The sequence below is a fragment of the Sinohyriopsis cumingii genome, chromosome 11 (assembly GCF_028554795.1).
Source record: "Sinohyriopsis cumingii isolate HCF-2022 chromosome 11, ASM2855479v2, whole genome shotgun sequence".
Classification (NCBI taxonomy): Eukaryota; Metazoa; Mollusca; class Bivalvia; order Unionida; family Unionidae; genus Sinohyriopsis; species Sinohyriopsis cumingii.
The window spans coordinates 33,800,259-33,816,836 of NC_142971.1; the positions used below are offsets into that span (position 1 = coordinate 33,800,259).

General features: G+C 34.4%; 1 protein-coding gene across 1 annotated transcript in view; it reads left to right on the forward strand.

The window, feature by feature from the left end:
• Positions 1 to 16,578, forward strand: part of LOC149787886 (uncharacterized) — a 227,682-nt gene that overhangs the window by 72,213 nt on the left and 138,891 nt on the right. The window contains exons 17-24 of the mRNA XM_089974127.1: positions 654 to 741; positions 3,513 to 3,623; positions 5,447 to 5,524; positions 6,230 to 6,386; positions 9,535 to 9,689; positions 12,740 to 12,846; positions 13,589 to 13,679; positions 14,108 to 14,233. Coding sequence (XP_089830253.1) covers positions 654 to 741; positions 3,513 to 3,623; positions 5,447 to 5,524; positions 6,230 to 6,386; positions 9,535 to 9,689; positions 12,740 to 12,846; positions 13,589 to 13,679; positions 14,108 to 14,233 — 913 coding nt within the window. The remainder of the gene's footprint in view (positions 1 to 653; positions 742 to 3,512; positions 3,624 to 5,446; positions 5,525 to 6,229; positions 6,387 to 9,534; positions 9,690 to 12,739; positions 12,847 to 13,588; positions 13,680 to 14,107; positions 14,234 to 16,578) is intronic.

Genomic DNA, 16,578 nt, shown 5'->3' on the forward strand with positions numbered 1-16,578 from the left:
AGCTGGCCATTAGCTTCTCGTGGGTTGGTCGTTCTTTCTGGGCTTTTCCCGGGTTCTTCCTCCACCATTAATACTGGCCACCATGTATAGCCTATCGTGTGCTGAAAAATGGTGTTAAACCCTACAACAACCACAACAACAACAACAACAACAACAAAAGTTAGGAAATATTGTTCTCATCTCGTGAAGATGGGTCCTGTGTATAACAGGATTTTGTGACTGCAGTTATTGCAATTTTTAGTGGAATTGATGTGAAACTTTAATATTGTATGGTCATCATCATCAGAAGATATACATGCTGACCAGTCATTCTTCCTGTAGTATTTCTTAAGAGTTTTGCACTGTAGACTTATCTCCATCATAAGGTCGGAGTTAAGTGCATATTTATGTGAGAAATTCTCTCACAATTCTATTAGTTTATTGACTTGCTTTTTTTTTGGCTAAAATGATTTAACTTGTAAGCTTGTAAAATGTTGCTTTCTACATTATTCTTATGTTTGTAAAATATTCTGTGATTTACATTATTTCAGACATATCTCTGTATTTCTGAAACATTTCCTTAACTAGCATTTCTCCAGCCAGTGATAGTTTACCTTTTAATAATTTTACCTGTTCATAAATATTGAATTCCAATTCATTTTAATTTTTCTTAGACGCTGTACAAGCAAAGCCATAACCAGAACTGGAGTTATCCATTACTTCAGTAAGTCCTTCAGCAGTCAGAAGGCTAAGGAGGAAAATGTAAGTAAAATGTACTTATGTGCTTATCAGTATGCAATTTTCCCTTGCCATAAAGTTCTTTAGTATAACAGTCCATGATATAACATGTATATGATGATGGATCCCATTACAAATGTAATAATACAATAATGATACTACATTAGTATAAAGTGTCTCTGTAGAACACAGTCCATGATATAACATGTATATGATGATGGATCCCATTACAATGTAACAATACAATAATGATACTACATTAGTATAAAGTGTCTCTGTAGAACACAGTCCATGATATAACACATATAGGATCATTGATCCCATTACATAAAGTATTAATAATTTAATAATGCTACACATATAAAGTGTCTCTGTAGAACACAGTCCACGATAAAACACATATAGGATCATGGATCCCATTACATAAAGTAATAATAATTTAATAATGCTACCCTTGTATAAAGTGTCTCTGTATAACACAGTCCCTGATATAACATGTCCATGATCATAGATCCCATTACATAATGTACTGTTAGAACTTTGCGTAACATACCTCAGTATAAAGTGGCTCTGTATAACACAGCCCCTGATATAACATGTCCATGATCATAGATCCCATTGCATAATATACTGTTAAACTTTGTGTAACATACCTCAGTATAAAGTGGCTCTGTATAACACAGTCCCTGATATAACAAGCCCATGATCATAGATCCCATTGCATAATATACTGTTATAACTTTGTGTAACATACCCAAGTATAAAGTGGCTCTGTATCACATAGTCCCAGTTATAACATGTCCATTATCATAGATCCTATTACATAGTGTACTGTTAGAACTTTGTGTAACATGGCTCTGTATAAAGTGGCTCTGTATCACTTAGTCCCTGTTATAACATGTCCATTATCATAGATCCCATTACATAATGTACTGTTAGAACTTTGTGTAACATACCTCAGTATAAAGTGGCTCTGTATCACATAGTCCCTGTTATAACATGTCCATGATCATAGATCCCATTACATAATGTACTGTTAGAACTTTGTGTAACATGGCTCTGTATAACACAGTCCCTGATATAACATGCATATGATCATGGATCCCATTACATAATGCAATAATAATATTATGTATATTGTACCCTAGTATAAAGTGCCTCAGTTTAAAATGGCTCTGTATAACAGTCCCTGTTATAACATGTATGATAATGGATCCAGTTATGTCACATAATGATAGTTTACATGTTGTACCCCAGTATAAAGTGGCTCTGTATAACACAGTCCCTGATATAACATGCATATCATCATGGATCCCATTACATAATGCAATAATAATATTATGTATATTGTACCCTAGTTTAAAATGGCTCTGTATAACAGTCCCTGTTATAACATATATGATAATGGATCCAGTTATGTCACATAATGATTGTTTGTATATTGTACCCCAGTATAAAGTGGCTCTGTATAACACAGTCCCTGATAACATGTATGATCATGGATCCCATTACATATCATAATAATGCAATGTATATTGTTCCCTAGTATAAATTGACTTTGTATAATATGGTCCCTAATATATCACATATAAGATGACCTCACATATAACACAATACACTTTTTATGAAAAACCTGAACATTGTCATAGCAAAAGTCACTATAGTAATCATTACCATACTGTGCACTTTGATATTTGTATGTTGCATGTTTTACTATAGTCTGATAAAGAATAAACTGGAGTTGTATTTAGAACTTATTATACCACCTTCTTTCATGTAAGACAATGGGAAACTGACCTTAATGCTTGAAATAGGTGGTTAGGAACTTGAACTTAGGTTAAATGGACATGATTCTTGACAGGGGGTATTGTAGTCCCCCAGATACACCCACAAATAAAAATGCATGTTTTTGTGGCCAATATTGTGTATGAAATGACTGGCATGTTTTTGTGGCCAATATTATGTATGAAATGACTGGCATCCAAACTTAGATGTGATGGTCAGCTAGATGGACAGAAACACGAAAATATAAAAATGGAGGGAAAAGGAGAATATTGTATGTTCCTTCTACTGAACATCTTGCGGTTAAAAAAAATTTGAAGTCACCTTTTTTGTTTGGATGCAATCGCACTACGCAAGAGACAATGCAGTTTCCATTTCATGCTATGGAATTATTGTCTCCCATAAATTGCCCTGTATGTATGAGTAGTGTGAAATTTAAATTTTATTGTCTCCCATAAATTGCCCTGTATGTATGAGTAGTATGAAATTTAAATTTTATTTTACATGTAGCATTTCAACTGTCCAGTAGGTTGTCATATACTGATGATGCTCACTATACACCAATTTGATTTACCTGCTTTCATTTTAATGCCATTAATAATAAAGAAATAACATTCAATTTGCACCACAGTGCTTGTTTTATGCCATCACTGGCACCTAGTGCTGTTACTCACACACAGCATTAAATTATTATACGTATTTGCTTGAAAATTATAAATAATCATAATTTGAAAACTTAGAGGTAAAATTTGCCCAAGAGCTTCCTTAATTTACATGTGTCCTATGGGAAATATTGCTTTCAGTTAATACCAGTTTCGATTTAGCCATAACCTCAGGAACATGTGTGGTGCAAATTGAGCATCACTTGTACGTATTCCTTGCTTTCCATGGAAAATACCATATTTTTATCATACTATAATCCATTCAAGAATGGGACTTGAGACAGTTGGATTTTGAAATTTGAATTAATATTAATATTTTGTTTATTTTTTAAATTATGACCTTCATTACAGTTCATTAATGATGTGAGGTTAAGCAGTGTCATCAGTGATGAGCGATATGACAATGCTGTCGTGAGAGTAGACAAGTCTGGATTTTATCCTTCCATCCTTTACATCCAGAAGGTTAGATAAGTTTTACAATTATTTCCCATCTAGATATTCTGCATCATCTATTTTTTCCATCTTTTTATCGATAGTAACAGCATTACCAGTGTTAGTTATGAAATATTGTTTGTTATTATATGCTCATTTTTTTCTCTGTTAACTTTACAGAATTGTTTAGTATTATACAATACTGCACTCACACACAACTTCATATTTAACTCACATCTGCCCAGTAGTGTATTAGGAACTACTCTGTAAACAAATCTTGTACACTCTTGTAGTAGACACTTTATGTTTTGGTTGATTAAATTTGTTTCTGAATGAACTAAACGAGATGTTTCATGGACTGCCACATTTCTAGCAGTGATATTGCTTATCATTTCTGTCAAGCCATTTATAAGCTTTTGCCATTTTTACTGTGTAATAATATTGATAACAGGCACTGTTGAATTTCTTTGCTTATTCATAACTTACAGATTGTGATTTTAATTTGATTCATTGTTTTGGTTCCTTTGTTGTGGTGGGTACACAGCAGCAGCTAGGTGAATAAAGTTTAAAGTCTCAGATTGCAGGGCAAGTATTGCATGCCTCTTTGGTTGAACGAGACTGTCTTCTGTTTTGCTTAGATTGTTTACTAGTTCCAAGGATGCAACCAAGATGCATGACCAAGAATTGCTTGACATCCATTGGTAATCAGAAAGTGATCATTATCACCCCCTCCTTGATAGACCCTTCAGAAAAATTGAGATTCCAAGGCCCAATTTGAGCTCTGATGTGGTACCTGAAATGTATTTAAAGCATTTGTCACGACCAGCAAAAAGTGGTGAAAGAGGAAGAGTATGACATAACTTCCCACGTTTTGGCCTTTAAGCTCAAGTGGGTAATCCACTCAGTGTGTTCTTACAGGGTCATATATGCAACATAAAAATATCAGCTTGTGTGATCAGAGCCATCTCTTCAAGCCTTGTATTCAAATGCAACTCTTTAATTGGAGACATTATTGAGGCTGGCAATGCTCTCCGAATTTTCTCATTTATCATTGTGATTTAGTCTTGTGGAAAAGAAAACTGAATATAGTGTATCCAGTGGCAAACGTGTAGATATCCACCAGACCTTGTTAAGGCTAGCACAACCTTACAGCTTTGTCACAGGCATAAGTTCATAGCTTTTGCTTGATTCATTTGGAACTTTATCCATGGTAAGAAAATGCTATAAGTTTCTATTATATCTATGGTTAATGGCTTCATTGTAATCCTCTCATATGCAATTGCCCTCATTTGATTTTACCCATGACATGAGGGCTCGTACCATAACATACTCCTAAAATTAAACAAGGTTTGAGGTTGGATTCTCCAGTATTTCTTGTCCTTCCATACCGTCTTTCAGATGTGAGTATCACTGATGAATAGCTCACATTTAAACTGAAGAAAATCCTGTGTATTTTTTAACCATCCAGTGGTGACAAAGGGAGTTAATTATACTAGTATCTTGAGGAGTTCTTTTTCCATAGATTCTATTTTGATATACTATATTATATATAGACAGGAAAGACAAAGTTGATCCTAAAGTTAATGTGATGGGTAAGTATTCTGAGAAACATTATTTATAATAAAATGCCTTTTATTGATAATTAGAAGAAATGTTATATAAGTGAAATTGCTAGAAATTTTGCTTCATGTCTGTTCTGTTTTTACCATCAAGCTGCAAAGAATAATTTTTTTTCAAGCACAAAAGAAATCAAGTTCTTGTAGGAATCAAATTAAACTTTCTGAGAATATGTATATATTTTTTATTTAGTATTATTTTGATTACTTGACCTGATGTAAATTGATATATTGTAGGGTCAGAGTTTGTTATGGACCTGGAAAGGCAGCACTGACTCCCATAATATCATCCATGTCAAGTCTCCAGACAGCGATGTAAGTACAATATGACATACCATATTGAATAACTCCCATAATATCATTTATGTCAAGTCTCCAAACAGTGATGTAAGTACAATATGACATACCATATTGAATAACTCCCATAATATCATTCATGTCAAGTCTCCAAACAGTGATGTAAGTACAGTATGACATACAATGTTGAATAACTTCCATATCATTCATGTCAAGTCTCCAGACAATGAAATACATTGGTAACAATGTTGGAAGAGTGTCACTGATATTTCAGTTTCGTTAAAACTTTAGAGCTATTCTAGGCAGCTAGCTTGATGAAAGTTAGCGTCTCTCATTTGAAATCCACCCATAGTAAGCAGGAGTCAGAATGATATACTTTCCAAGAAGGATTGATTTAAGCAGTATCTCTTTTTATTAGCTAGTATTGAACGAATGCATTTTGATCGATAATCAGCAACAATATTAGTGCTCTGCAGTTGAGTCCTTGAGTGCTCTGCCATGGAGTGCTCAAGAGTCCTTTTGTAGTTTCCTATTTGGTAGTAAATCTATTTCTTAATTTTTTCATTCTCTCCATCCATCTAACCATTTGACATCCTGAAAGTGGGCATCTTTTTTGAATTGACCAGCATTAGAAGTTCTTGTGAACTTTCTTGTATGTTATATTCAACCTGTTAATTGTAAGGTGCCATCAGATTTAATGTCTTTCTTTTCCTGTATATTCAGGAACCCATGAATGTAGTCCAGGGACCAAAGGCCTTTAACAGTGGTAAACCAGTGCCTGGCAACAGCTTCCTGTACACATTTGACGAGGATGGAAATTACACTGTGGCTTCTCAGGGTGCCCCTGGATTCTCCTGCACTGTTGTCTGTATGGATGTGGGTAAGTGGAAAATAAAGTTACTCACATGGAATGCCTTTTATATTGTTTTATAATACTTCTTGGAGTTTATTACATAAATGATCTTATATGAATGCTTGTGTTAGATTATGAAGTCAGTAATTTATCTTTTGCGAGCTTGAACAAGTTTTGGTCACAAGTGAGAGTGTCTGACTGACGGTCATTGCCTAGTAATGATATCATACACAGTGTATGTAGTAGAATATCTTACATTATCTAAAGGTGTGCTCTTGATTCATTACTTCATACTGTTTATTTGATTCCTTATTAGAAGTTACTTTCTATCTGTCCATCTGTGTCCATTCAAATTTAAATTTATTTATACTTTCCAGTTATGCAGACCTTACGTCTAATTTGGTGTCATTTGGTAGGTGAATTGTCTATTACGTGTAGATGTGCCTGTAAAGGGTTTCATCTTTTAAGGTCTCGTTTGATGAAGATCTTGCCCTTTTTGTATCACTTTGATACATCAGAGTATGTTTGTGTTATGATGTCATCCATCAGTCTGTCCATCTGTCTGTTACCAATTTTGTTTCAGCACATATTCTCCATATGCTTCTCAATATGCTACTTCCAAACTTTGTGGGATTGCTTGTATTTTGGGTAAGGAGAAATTCTTCCGATTTGGGATTGAAAGGTCAAAGGTCAGGCCACTGTGAATGAAACAAGATTGGTTTCTGCGCAATAACATTAGTTCTACACCACAGACCTGCACCAAATGTTGTGGATTGGTTGCACATGGGTTTTGAAAGAAGTATATTAACTTGGGATCAGAAGGTCAAAGGTCAAAGTCACATTGATAGAAAGAAGAAAATGGTGTATGCACAATAACATTATATGTATATCACAGACTTGGACCAACCTTTGTGGATAGCTTGCAGTTCAGGGAACAAAAAGATGGTATTGATTCATTTTTTATCAAAAGGTCAAAAGTCAAGATCACTTTGAATGAAAAAAGAAAAACTTTATATATGCAATAGAATTAGTCCTGCCTCATAGACCAGGACCAAACTTTGTGAATGCCTTGCACTTGAAGAAAAGAAGAAGCTTATTGATTGGGTTTGGGTTCAAAAAGGACTGAACAGAGAAAATTTATTTCTGCCCAATAACATTAGCTCAAGATTGCAGACCTGTACTAATGTTGTGGATGGCTTGTGCTTGGTACAAAGGTAGAAGACTATTGATTTTGGGATCAAATGGTCACGGTCAAAGTTACAGTGGCATAAAAATGCTTTATGCACAAAAATTTCAGTTCTTGACCATGTACCTTCACCAAAGCTTGTAGTTGACTTACACCTTGGCTAAGGAAGAGGAGTCTTGTTTGGGGGTTAAAAGTCAAAGATCAAGGTCACTGACTGTAAGAAAAAGAAGTTTTTTTTGCATAATAACTTTTCTAAGCCACATATCTTGACTAAAGTTTGTGGAGGACTTGCACTTAAGGTATGAAATAGGTATATTGATTCTGGTATGTAAAGGTCAATGATTAAGGGTATTGTAATTCAAATATTGGTTTCGCAGAGTAGAAACCTATAGACTTTGGGGTCTCAATTTCACAGGTCATGGTCATGATAAGTCTGATAAGGAAAAAATGGTTTTCTGAACAGTAACTTTAGGTAAGTACTGTATAAGTTAACCAAAGGTCCAGGTCAATGACACTCATTGTTGAAACATTTCCAGAGTCTATGATTACTGAGAAGTGCCTAAACAGAGGACTGTAAAATATGAAGTGCACATATATTGTGAAGTTCATGGTACTGTTCCCACAATTTTAAATTTAAGTCTCCATTGTAATCAGCATAACTTAGGAATCATTCAGCATATTGATATTCTGAGACAGTCTGTTGTGTACATCATCTAATAGATGTTTATATGCCATTAATGCATTTTGTCCAATCAATCCTATTTTGTGACAGTTATTGCCCTTTACAATTAGTGTAACATTTTCACTCAGGATGTCACTTATAACTGGTGCAGCTCAAGAACCTTTATACAGATTCTGATGTAGCTTGGTACGTGCATTGCCTCATTGACTAGTGTGTGCCTTTTATGTTTTTTTTCATCTCATGAACTCCATTTTGGATCGAGTTATGAGTTGGATAGAAATACAGGGTTTGAGTTGACAGTGAACTTAATATCTTCACATCAGATATTGATTGTAACTACTATAGCTCAGGAACCATTCAATATATACTGTTGCAATGTTTGATATGAATATTGTTTCATAGACTTATATTTGTCCTTTACGGATTTAGTCTGGTCTACTCTATTTTTGACAGAGTTATGCCCCTTGTCAGGCAAATTCTTTACCTAGGATGCTGCTTGTATTGATTAGTCCCCGAAGATTTGGGTTTTATGTTTTCCAAATCGTCAGTTGGATGAGTAATGGCCCCTGAATGCTTATTTCCTAACTTTGGATTCCGCACAGAAGTTCCTCTGTCTGTGTCCCAACAGAGTACGTTGTTGAGAGTAGAAACCTTTATGATGGCTTCATCAATAATACGTTTAGAATTTTTTTTTATCACTGTAAAATCAGGAAAACTAGTTCATATATTAAAATAGAAGTTTAAAAAAATAAGAGCACAAAGGCCTTTTTTAATTTTGGACTAAAAATACCCATACATATATGTGAGGGAATATTTAGGCTTAAAGCATAAATTTGCTTTCTGACATTTGACATATTTTGACCTTGCACTGATTATGCCTTTTCTTATCCTTTTTTTTCCCTTGATCAACCAGTGTCATAATAAGCTACTAAATCAGTATGGTGAACATAAATATCATAACTTTGCAAATAATTGAATCATTTTACTGTCATTAATTACATAGAAAAATAAAAAATACACAACCATTATAAATTTAACAAATAACTGCTTTTACTTTTTATCCAAGGAAGCCATGGTAGTAAAGTTTGTTTGAGAGATGTACAAGATTTGTGGGTTTGATACCTGCCTAGGCTAGACTAGGTCAGTTGCTTTGGTCTTTCCTTTGGGAAGGGATTTAGCTCCCATTTCCATGCCATGATAGTGTTTTGATGAAAATGCTGCTTGAAACCATCCAACCAATGTGTTCACCAGATTTAACGTTAATAGGAATTGGTTTATACTTTATCATTTTCTCTTTAATAAAACAGCTGTTAGAGTGAAGGATGTGTTCATCAGCTCTGACATTAAGAGTGGCACAGTAGACAGATTCAGCAGGGTAAACTTGGCCACTGAAACACCAGGGGCAAAAATATACTACACCACTGATGGATCACCAGCAGAACTCCACAATGACTCTCTGAAGGTAAAAAACAACAACAAATACACAACACAGAGGTGGTCTAGAATCTAAACCAGCTAGGATGGGGATGGGTATTTATTTCATGAAAATGTTAACTAATCATAGCATCAGGTACAAGACCATCAAAATGCTAGAAATATCTTATCTCTAATAAACACTAAAGAAAGAAAAAAACAATGGGTTGGAGGTGGGGATGTTGGAGATTGTGCAAAATTACTTGAAGAAACCACCTATATCCACACATACAAATTAACCTGAATTTACACATTTTGCAGAAATTTGTGTTAATTTTTGTGACCACATGTTTACTATTTTAGCTGTTACTGACTCTAAACTTTTCAAGCTGTCTCTGTTATGTCACATGCAAGAAAGGTTCTGGGTATTTGCTTGGTGTGATTTCAGAAGATCTTACATTTCCAAGTATGAATATAAATTCGTAGTTGTTTATAATGAAGCATATCTCCAACTTCACTGCAAGATACAGACTTGAAACTTTGAGATACCATCGGTATGATTACTTTGAGATACCATCAGCATGATTACTTTGAGATACCATCAGCATGATTACTTTGAGATACCATCAGTATGATGTTATTCAGGTGCACAGAGTTGGATTTTTTTCTCAGATCCACATTAGTGGGAAGAAAGACAGCAATTACTTTTTCAGTGGTAGCTTCAACAACTTGGTAGAGTTTTGGTTGAAGTTTTACATTTGCATGTATTTCCTGGATGCCATGATAGAATCTTCTTATACTTGGCATGAATCATTACGAGTTTAATATGATCCATTCTACAACATATTCACATGTACCCCTTTTAACCTTTTGTCCTAAACTCCCTGATAAAGTCTCATTATTCTTGTCATGGGTTGTTTTGAGGGTAAGTGAATCATTCTGCAATGTGCTCACTCACTATTACCTTTGGATTCAAGTCACACAAAACATTTATATTAATGTTTCAGTTAAAGATTTTTCATTTGCATATATTTTCTAAAACCTTGATGGATCATTATGAACTGAAACATTACATGACATGTACACTTTCCCCTTTGACTATATGGTCAAGGTAACAGACTTAAAAACATTCATTAAGATTTTGGTAAAAACAAATTTCTTCCCTAAACCCTTTTATTCGTACATAGGATGAATCATTATGAAGCTAAGATGGTTCAGTCTGCAACATGCTTGATTGCTGCATTTACCTTGTGGTTAATGTCACATTTGAAGAAAGTATGTGTTAAAGTTTTGGTTTTAAAAAAATCATTTTCTTATATTTCCCAAAAGCCCATCATGGATTTTTTTGTACTCTGGATGTGTAAATTAGAATTTCATTCTTTGACTTGCTCACTCAATCTTTTGACTTTGGAATCAAGGTAAGGTGTTTTACAGTAATACTTTGATTATGGACTTGACATCCAAACCTTGGCCTTCTAGTTTTAAAGTTAGATCCATTCCTTGGATGGCATGACATTTTTATACTAGGAAAAGGTACAAATTAGAAACTCTACTGATACTGTTTTGCTGCATGTTGCTGATCAGAGGTTATCATCACATTGCCTGAAAAAAGAAAAATGATTATGAACAATAATATTAGTTGACCTAAACTATTAACCATGGAGAAGTATATAATGTGCCATTCATTGTACTCTTGCTGATATATGGCATAGAGTTGACATCAAAATGATTTAATTTTTAATGTTCAGTACTTTTGAATTCCATCGAATGTTTCTTCATAAATCCCAGTCACAGTAGAATATATAATTATCCAGCCATATAATTGCAGAAGTTTATTACAAAGCATTATAAGATGAAAGGGAAATGCTTATTAAAAAAATGTTTAGAATTTTTTAAAATCTAGTAATAAAAGTTTTCTTCCTTTTGGCAAAAATGTGCCATTAAAGTGATTATACTTGCCATTTATGATTTAAGAAAACATATAAAGTCAAAACACAGATTGACCAGGGTTCTTCTCCAGTCTATTCCTAGTTCTCAAGACCAGTGGTATGCTTGAATCAGCCATAGACCCGCCCCCAGAACCAGAGCCAGCTTTAGTGTAAGGGGATGTAACTACACCTCTTACCTATTTTCCTAATGTATTATGGTTGATTAATGCATTGGAAGAAAAACAACAAGCTTTAGACTGAAATAATTGATAGTACTTATTTGATCAAGATATGGACACAGCCTGTTGTTGCATCAGTTGAAGAGTGTGTTCTTCTACTGAAGTAGTAACAGGTAATTGTTGGGTTTTGGTGCCATGCCCTCTCTGCAAAGGGAGACCACTCATCTGTCTTTCATTTTGTCAAGCAGATGACTTTTTAGCACTCTTATTGTAAACAAGCCAAAATGTGTTGTTAATGTCTCGTTTATTTTGGTAGGGCTTGATTTGCAAGGTACTTTTTTGTTCAAATGTGAAATATTTTCCCCAATATATGAAAAGTTTCTTTTATCAAATTATGTCATATGAAGACTATATCAGATCAATAGGAAAGATACCAGACTCCATATTTACAAAACTTCTCAATTAGCGTGCTAAATCAAACTCAAAATTACCCTTGTCATAGGTCTAATATTGTTAAATTGTTACAAAATAAATTAAACATATACAAGACGTTACAATCACTTGTATTTAATTTTGTTTATTTTTGTAAGCTATGGTTGCTTACATATGAGTGTATACCCTGGTTTCGGGTTTCATGAATGAGGGGCACTGTCACTGTTGTTTGACATTACAGATGATGTTATTTTGTTATGAAGTGGTTCAACCTGAAAATCATGTGAAAAAAAAATTGAATTGCGGTAGTGAATGTCACTGTAAATTCATTGTATGATTTATTAGTGACACAGTGTTGAATCATACAGAGACAGTACAAAACTTACCTGGCCTCTCTGCATCATTCCATACCAGCTTACTAACAACCATATAACAGATTGTACTTCAAAGTATATCTGATTTAAAAAAGCAGTACCAGTAGAGAAAGTTATATCTTTTCAACAGGTTAGACAATACAGTTTTGTTGCAGAAAATTTCAGACAATTTTTCTTTCTATTCAGGCTTATGATCCAGAGAAAGGTGTAATGCTGCGAAATTCTGGCCTTGCATTTGTCAGAGCTGTGGCTGTTAAGGAGGGGAGAATGCAGAGTCATATATTTACATCAAGGCACGAGTATAAATAAATCATATTTCTAGTACTATATATTACTTGCTGGCAGATCAGGGTCTGTGTTATTTTTTTCCAATGATTACATCCATGCAAACTGAGTCTATGCATTTTGCAGTTGGATATGACTTATAAGCAAGTATATATAGTATACAATTTTTATAGTATCCATTTCCAAAGTAGTAGCATGTATCTACACAGCTCATAGCAAATTAAGAATTGCCTATTGTTGTTATATCTTACCCAGAGATAAGATAATTGATCACCTGACATATGATGAAAAGAGTCCATTCAGATTCTCACCTTTGTAACATTTTGTGCTTATAGCATGGTATTCATCATGTTTGTTTTTGAGGAAACATATTCTTTATTGAGGATTTCATCTGATCTCTTTCAAACAGAACTTGCATATGATTCATATTTTCTTTTATATTTTAATATTTTGTCATGTTAAATTATTTTCAAGACAGCAGAATTTAACAGCCATTGCACACCTTAAGTGGAATATCCCTCTGGAAAAATATTTTGTCTTGTTTAATTTTCAGACAGGAATTTAACAAACATTGCACACTTTATGCTGAAGATCCCTCTTGGAAAATATTTTGTCATAATGAATTAATTTCAAGACAGTAACTTAACAGCTATTGCACACATTAAGTTGAATCTCCCACTGGGTCATTCAGATTATAGTCTGTATGTACTGTTTATATAATCACCATGAATAATGATCCTTATATTACAGGAGGTTTTTTGTTCATGGTGATGCTGATGAATCCTTGTCTTCCTCAGCCTCAGCAAGGGGACCTCCTGTTGAACAGAAAGGCAAAGCTTCTGTGAGTAGCAGGGCAAAGATGTGCAATTTTCTGATATATGCATTATTAGATGGGGTGGGGGGCAAAGCCTGTATCTTATAAATGTAAAACATGATCTCATGATTTGGTCTTGATATGCATGCTTTCCTTTACCACAGAGTTCTTTGATTCCTTTTATATTTAGCTAGAGTGGATAAACCACAGTACATCATTGTTGTCCTATGTTATCAAAAAGAAGACATTGTATTTCAGAGCTCATTGTTAATTTAATTCTCAGATAGTTTTCCATCAACTATAGATGGAAGATATTTGTAGATAGTTTCATTTATCTCCTGCTTAACAAGGTTTTTCTAGAGCTTTTGATCTTAGATTTGTATGGATGAATTTCTGGGATATTTGATTTGATATGATAATATATAAGATCGTATTTTGATATTTTTGTTCTATAGGCCAAGGCCTGGGAATGGTGGGACTGTATTCCTACCATTAAGGCCTGCTTCACAGACCCAGGGACCTTGGAGGTTTTCTGGGACCCTCCAGAAAGGCCGCTAATAGACCTTATTAGGGGATATCAGGTATACACTATTTCAAAATCATTCTTCTTAAGTTCATGAGCACTGTTTGTCTTTAATATGACAGGACACTGTAGATTGTTTAACTTACATTTTAAACTCTAATGTTGCATTCAGAGTTTAGAACTACAATATCCTGCAGCACTCTCAGGGCTGTAGAATAGGCTTGGTGTGTCCCACTTTATGACATGAGAGGAAATTAATGGAGGCAACCATTTTACCCAGGGATGTGTCCCATCATTGTGTCTGGTACTGTTAAGAGAGATTTGTTTAAAAAATTTCATTTTTTATTTTAATGATTACATTTCTTTGTCTTTATCCTTGTTTTGTGTATTGTTTTGGGATAACTTACGTGGCACTGTATAGCCAGGATTGTCCTCATATGCTGTTAAACCCTGTACATACATATTGTATTTAAAACTTTATAAATTGATCCATTACTATACCATGTTGTATGCAAGATCACTTTTACTCATGTACATTATACATATTGCTAGTACGTAAATTTTAATGAGATTCTTGGCCATACCTGCCTTGCAAAAGGGGTTGTTATACTGAGGTGCAGTATAGTCAGGGATTACTATATTACTATTGATAGTTTCCTTGCTAGATGATGATGACGTCTCTACTTTAATACAAACACTGACAATGAAAATAAATTGCAAAGCACTAATAAAATTAAAATTTGATTTATAATAATCTTTGACTTATTGATTATTGTGGTTAATTTTTTTTCTTCAGAATCTCTAGCAGGCTTTTGAGCAATGTGCAAAAGTTACGTACTAAAACCTGGGGGAATGTAAAGTCATAGAGGAAATTGTATTTGGTTCTTGATCCAATTTTAGCTCAAGTGATTGAGTTGAAGATGTGTTTGTTACACTGGAAGTAATAGTACCTTCAAAGGATTTTGGATCCATTTGATTTTGTCTTGTAAAAAATTGACATAACAGATTTTTAGTTCTACTGGACATAGACCCGGATAGATTTTGGGATGGCTTGTTTTCCATCATCCATCTACTGTCTTCCATTCATTAGCACACATTTTGTTTTATTGTTACTCCTCTTGAGCTATGTGGAGGATTGCCATGAAACTTTACACAAATATTTATCCCATGGTCAAGTTGGTGTTAAATGAAAATCTTGTTATTGCTACTCCTCCTGAAGATAAAATCATATGGACATGTGGGTTTTACTATAAGATTTCTTTCGATATCTAGTTAGACCAAAATGAATGGGTTCTGCTCACACAGGCAATATTGTCACCTTGAAAATCTTGTTATTGCTACTCCTCCTGAAGATAAAATCATATGGACATGTGGGTTTTACTATAAGATTTCTTTCGATATCTAGTTAGACCAAAATGAATGGATTCTGCACACACAGGCAATATTGTCACCTTGAAAATCTTGTTATTGCTACTCCTCCTGAAGATAAAATCATATGGACATGTGGGTTTTACTATAAGATTTCTTTCGATATCTAGTTAGACCAAAATGAACTGGTTCTGCTCACACAGGCAATATTGTCACCTCAAAAATCTTGTTATTGCTGCTTCTCCTGATAGATGGTCATATTAGCATTGGATTTTGCACTAAAAAATTTCTTTAGATTTCTAGTTGGACTTAAATAAAAAGAGGTGTTGATCTGATGTCTAATATGGCCACTAGGGCAGACATCTTGAAATCTTGTTATCACTATATCACTATTCCTTCTGAAATGATGGTTTTTATAGTTTGTCCTAAATGAAAATGGTGTTGTTTGCTTGTTGAATATGTCTATCACAGTGGACATCTTTAAAATATTGTTATCACCATTCCTGAAAGAGGATGACTGCTATTATGTCCTAGTGGTTAGAGTGTACGCCTCGGATGCAGGAGGTTGTGGGATCAATCCCTGGCCGAGTCATACCAAAGTCTTACAAAAATGGTACTAACAGCTGCCTCGCTTGGTGCTCAGCATTAAGAAGTTGGTCTTAGGACTGGTCGGCCTGGTGTCAGGATAATGTGACTGGGTGGGACATCATGCTACATGTCTACAGCATGATGCCCCAGTGATAGATATCACTATAAACTGCCACACTGCAGACATTGTAGCGATATGACTAAAAAATTGTTAAAGCTACGTTAAGAATCCAAATCACACACACACACACCTGAAACGGATTGTCATATAAACCTGGGATTTTCACTGAAAGACACCTTATGATGTTGAGATGGGCCTCAGTGAAAATGGTGCGACTCACACATCTAATTTGGCCAACATTGTGGCCATCTTGAAAATATTGTTATTGCTACTCCTTCTGAAAGGATGGTCATATCAACATAGTTTTCACCAAAAGACTTCTTATG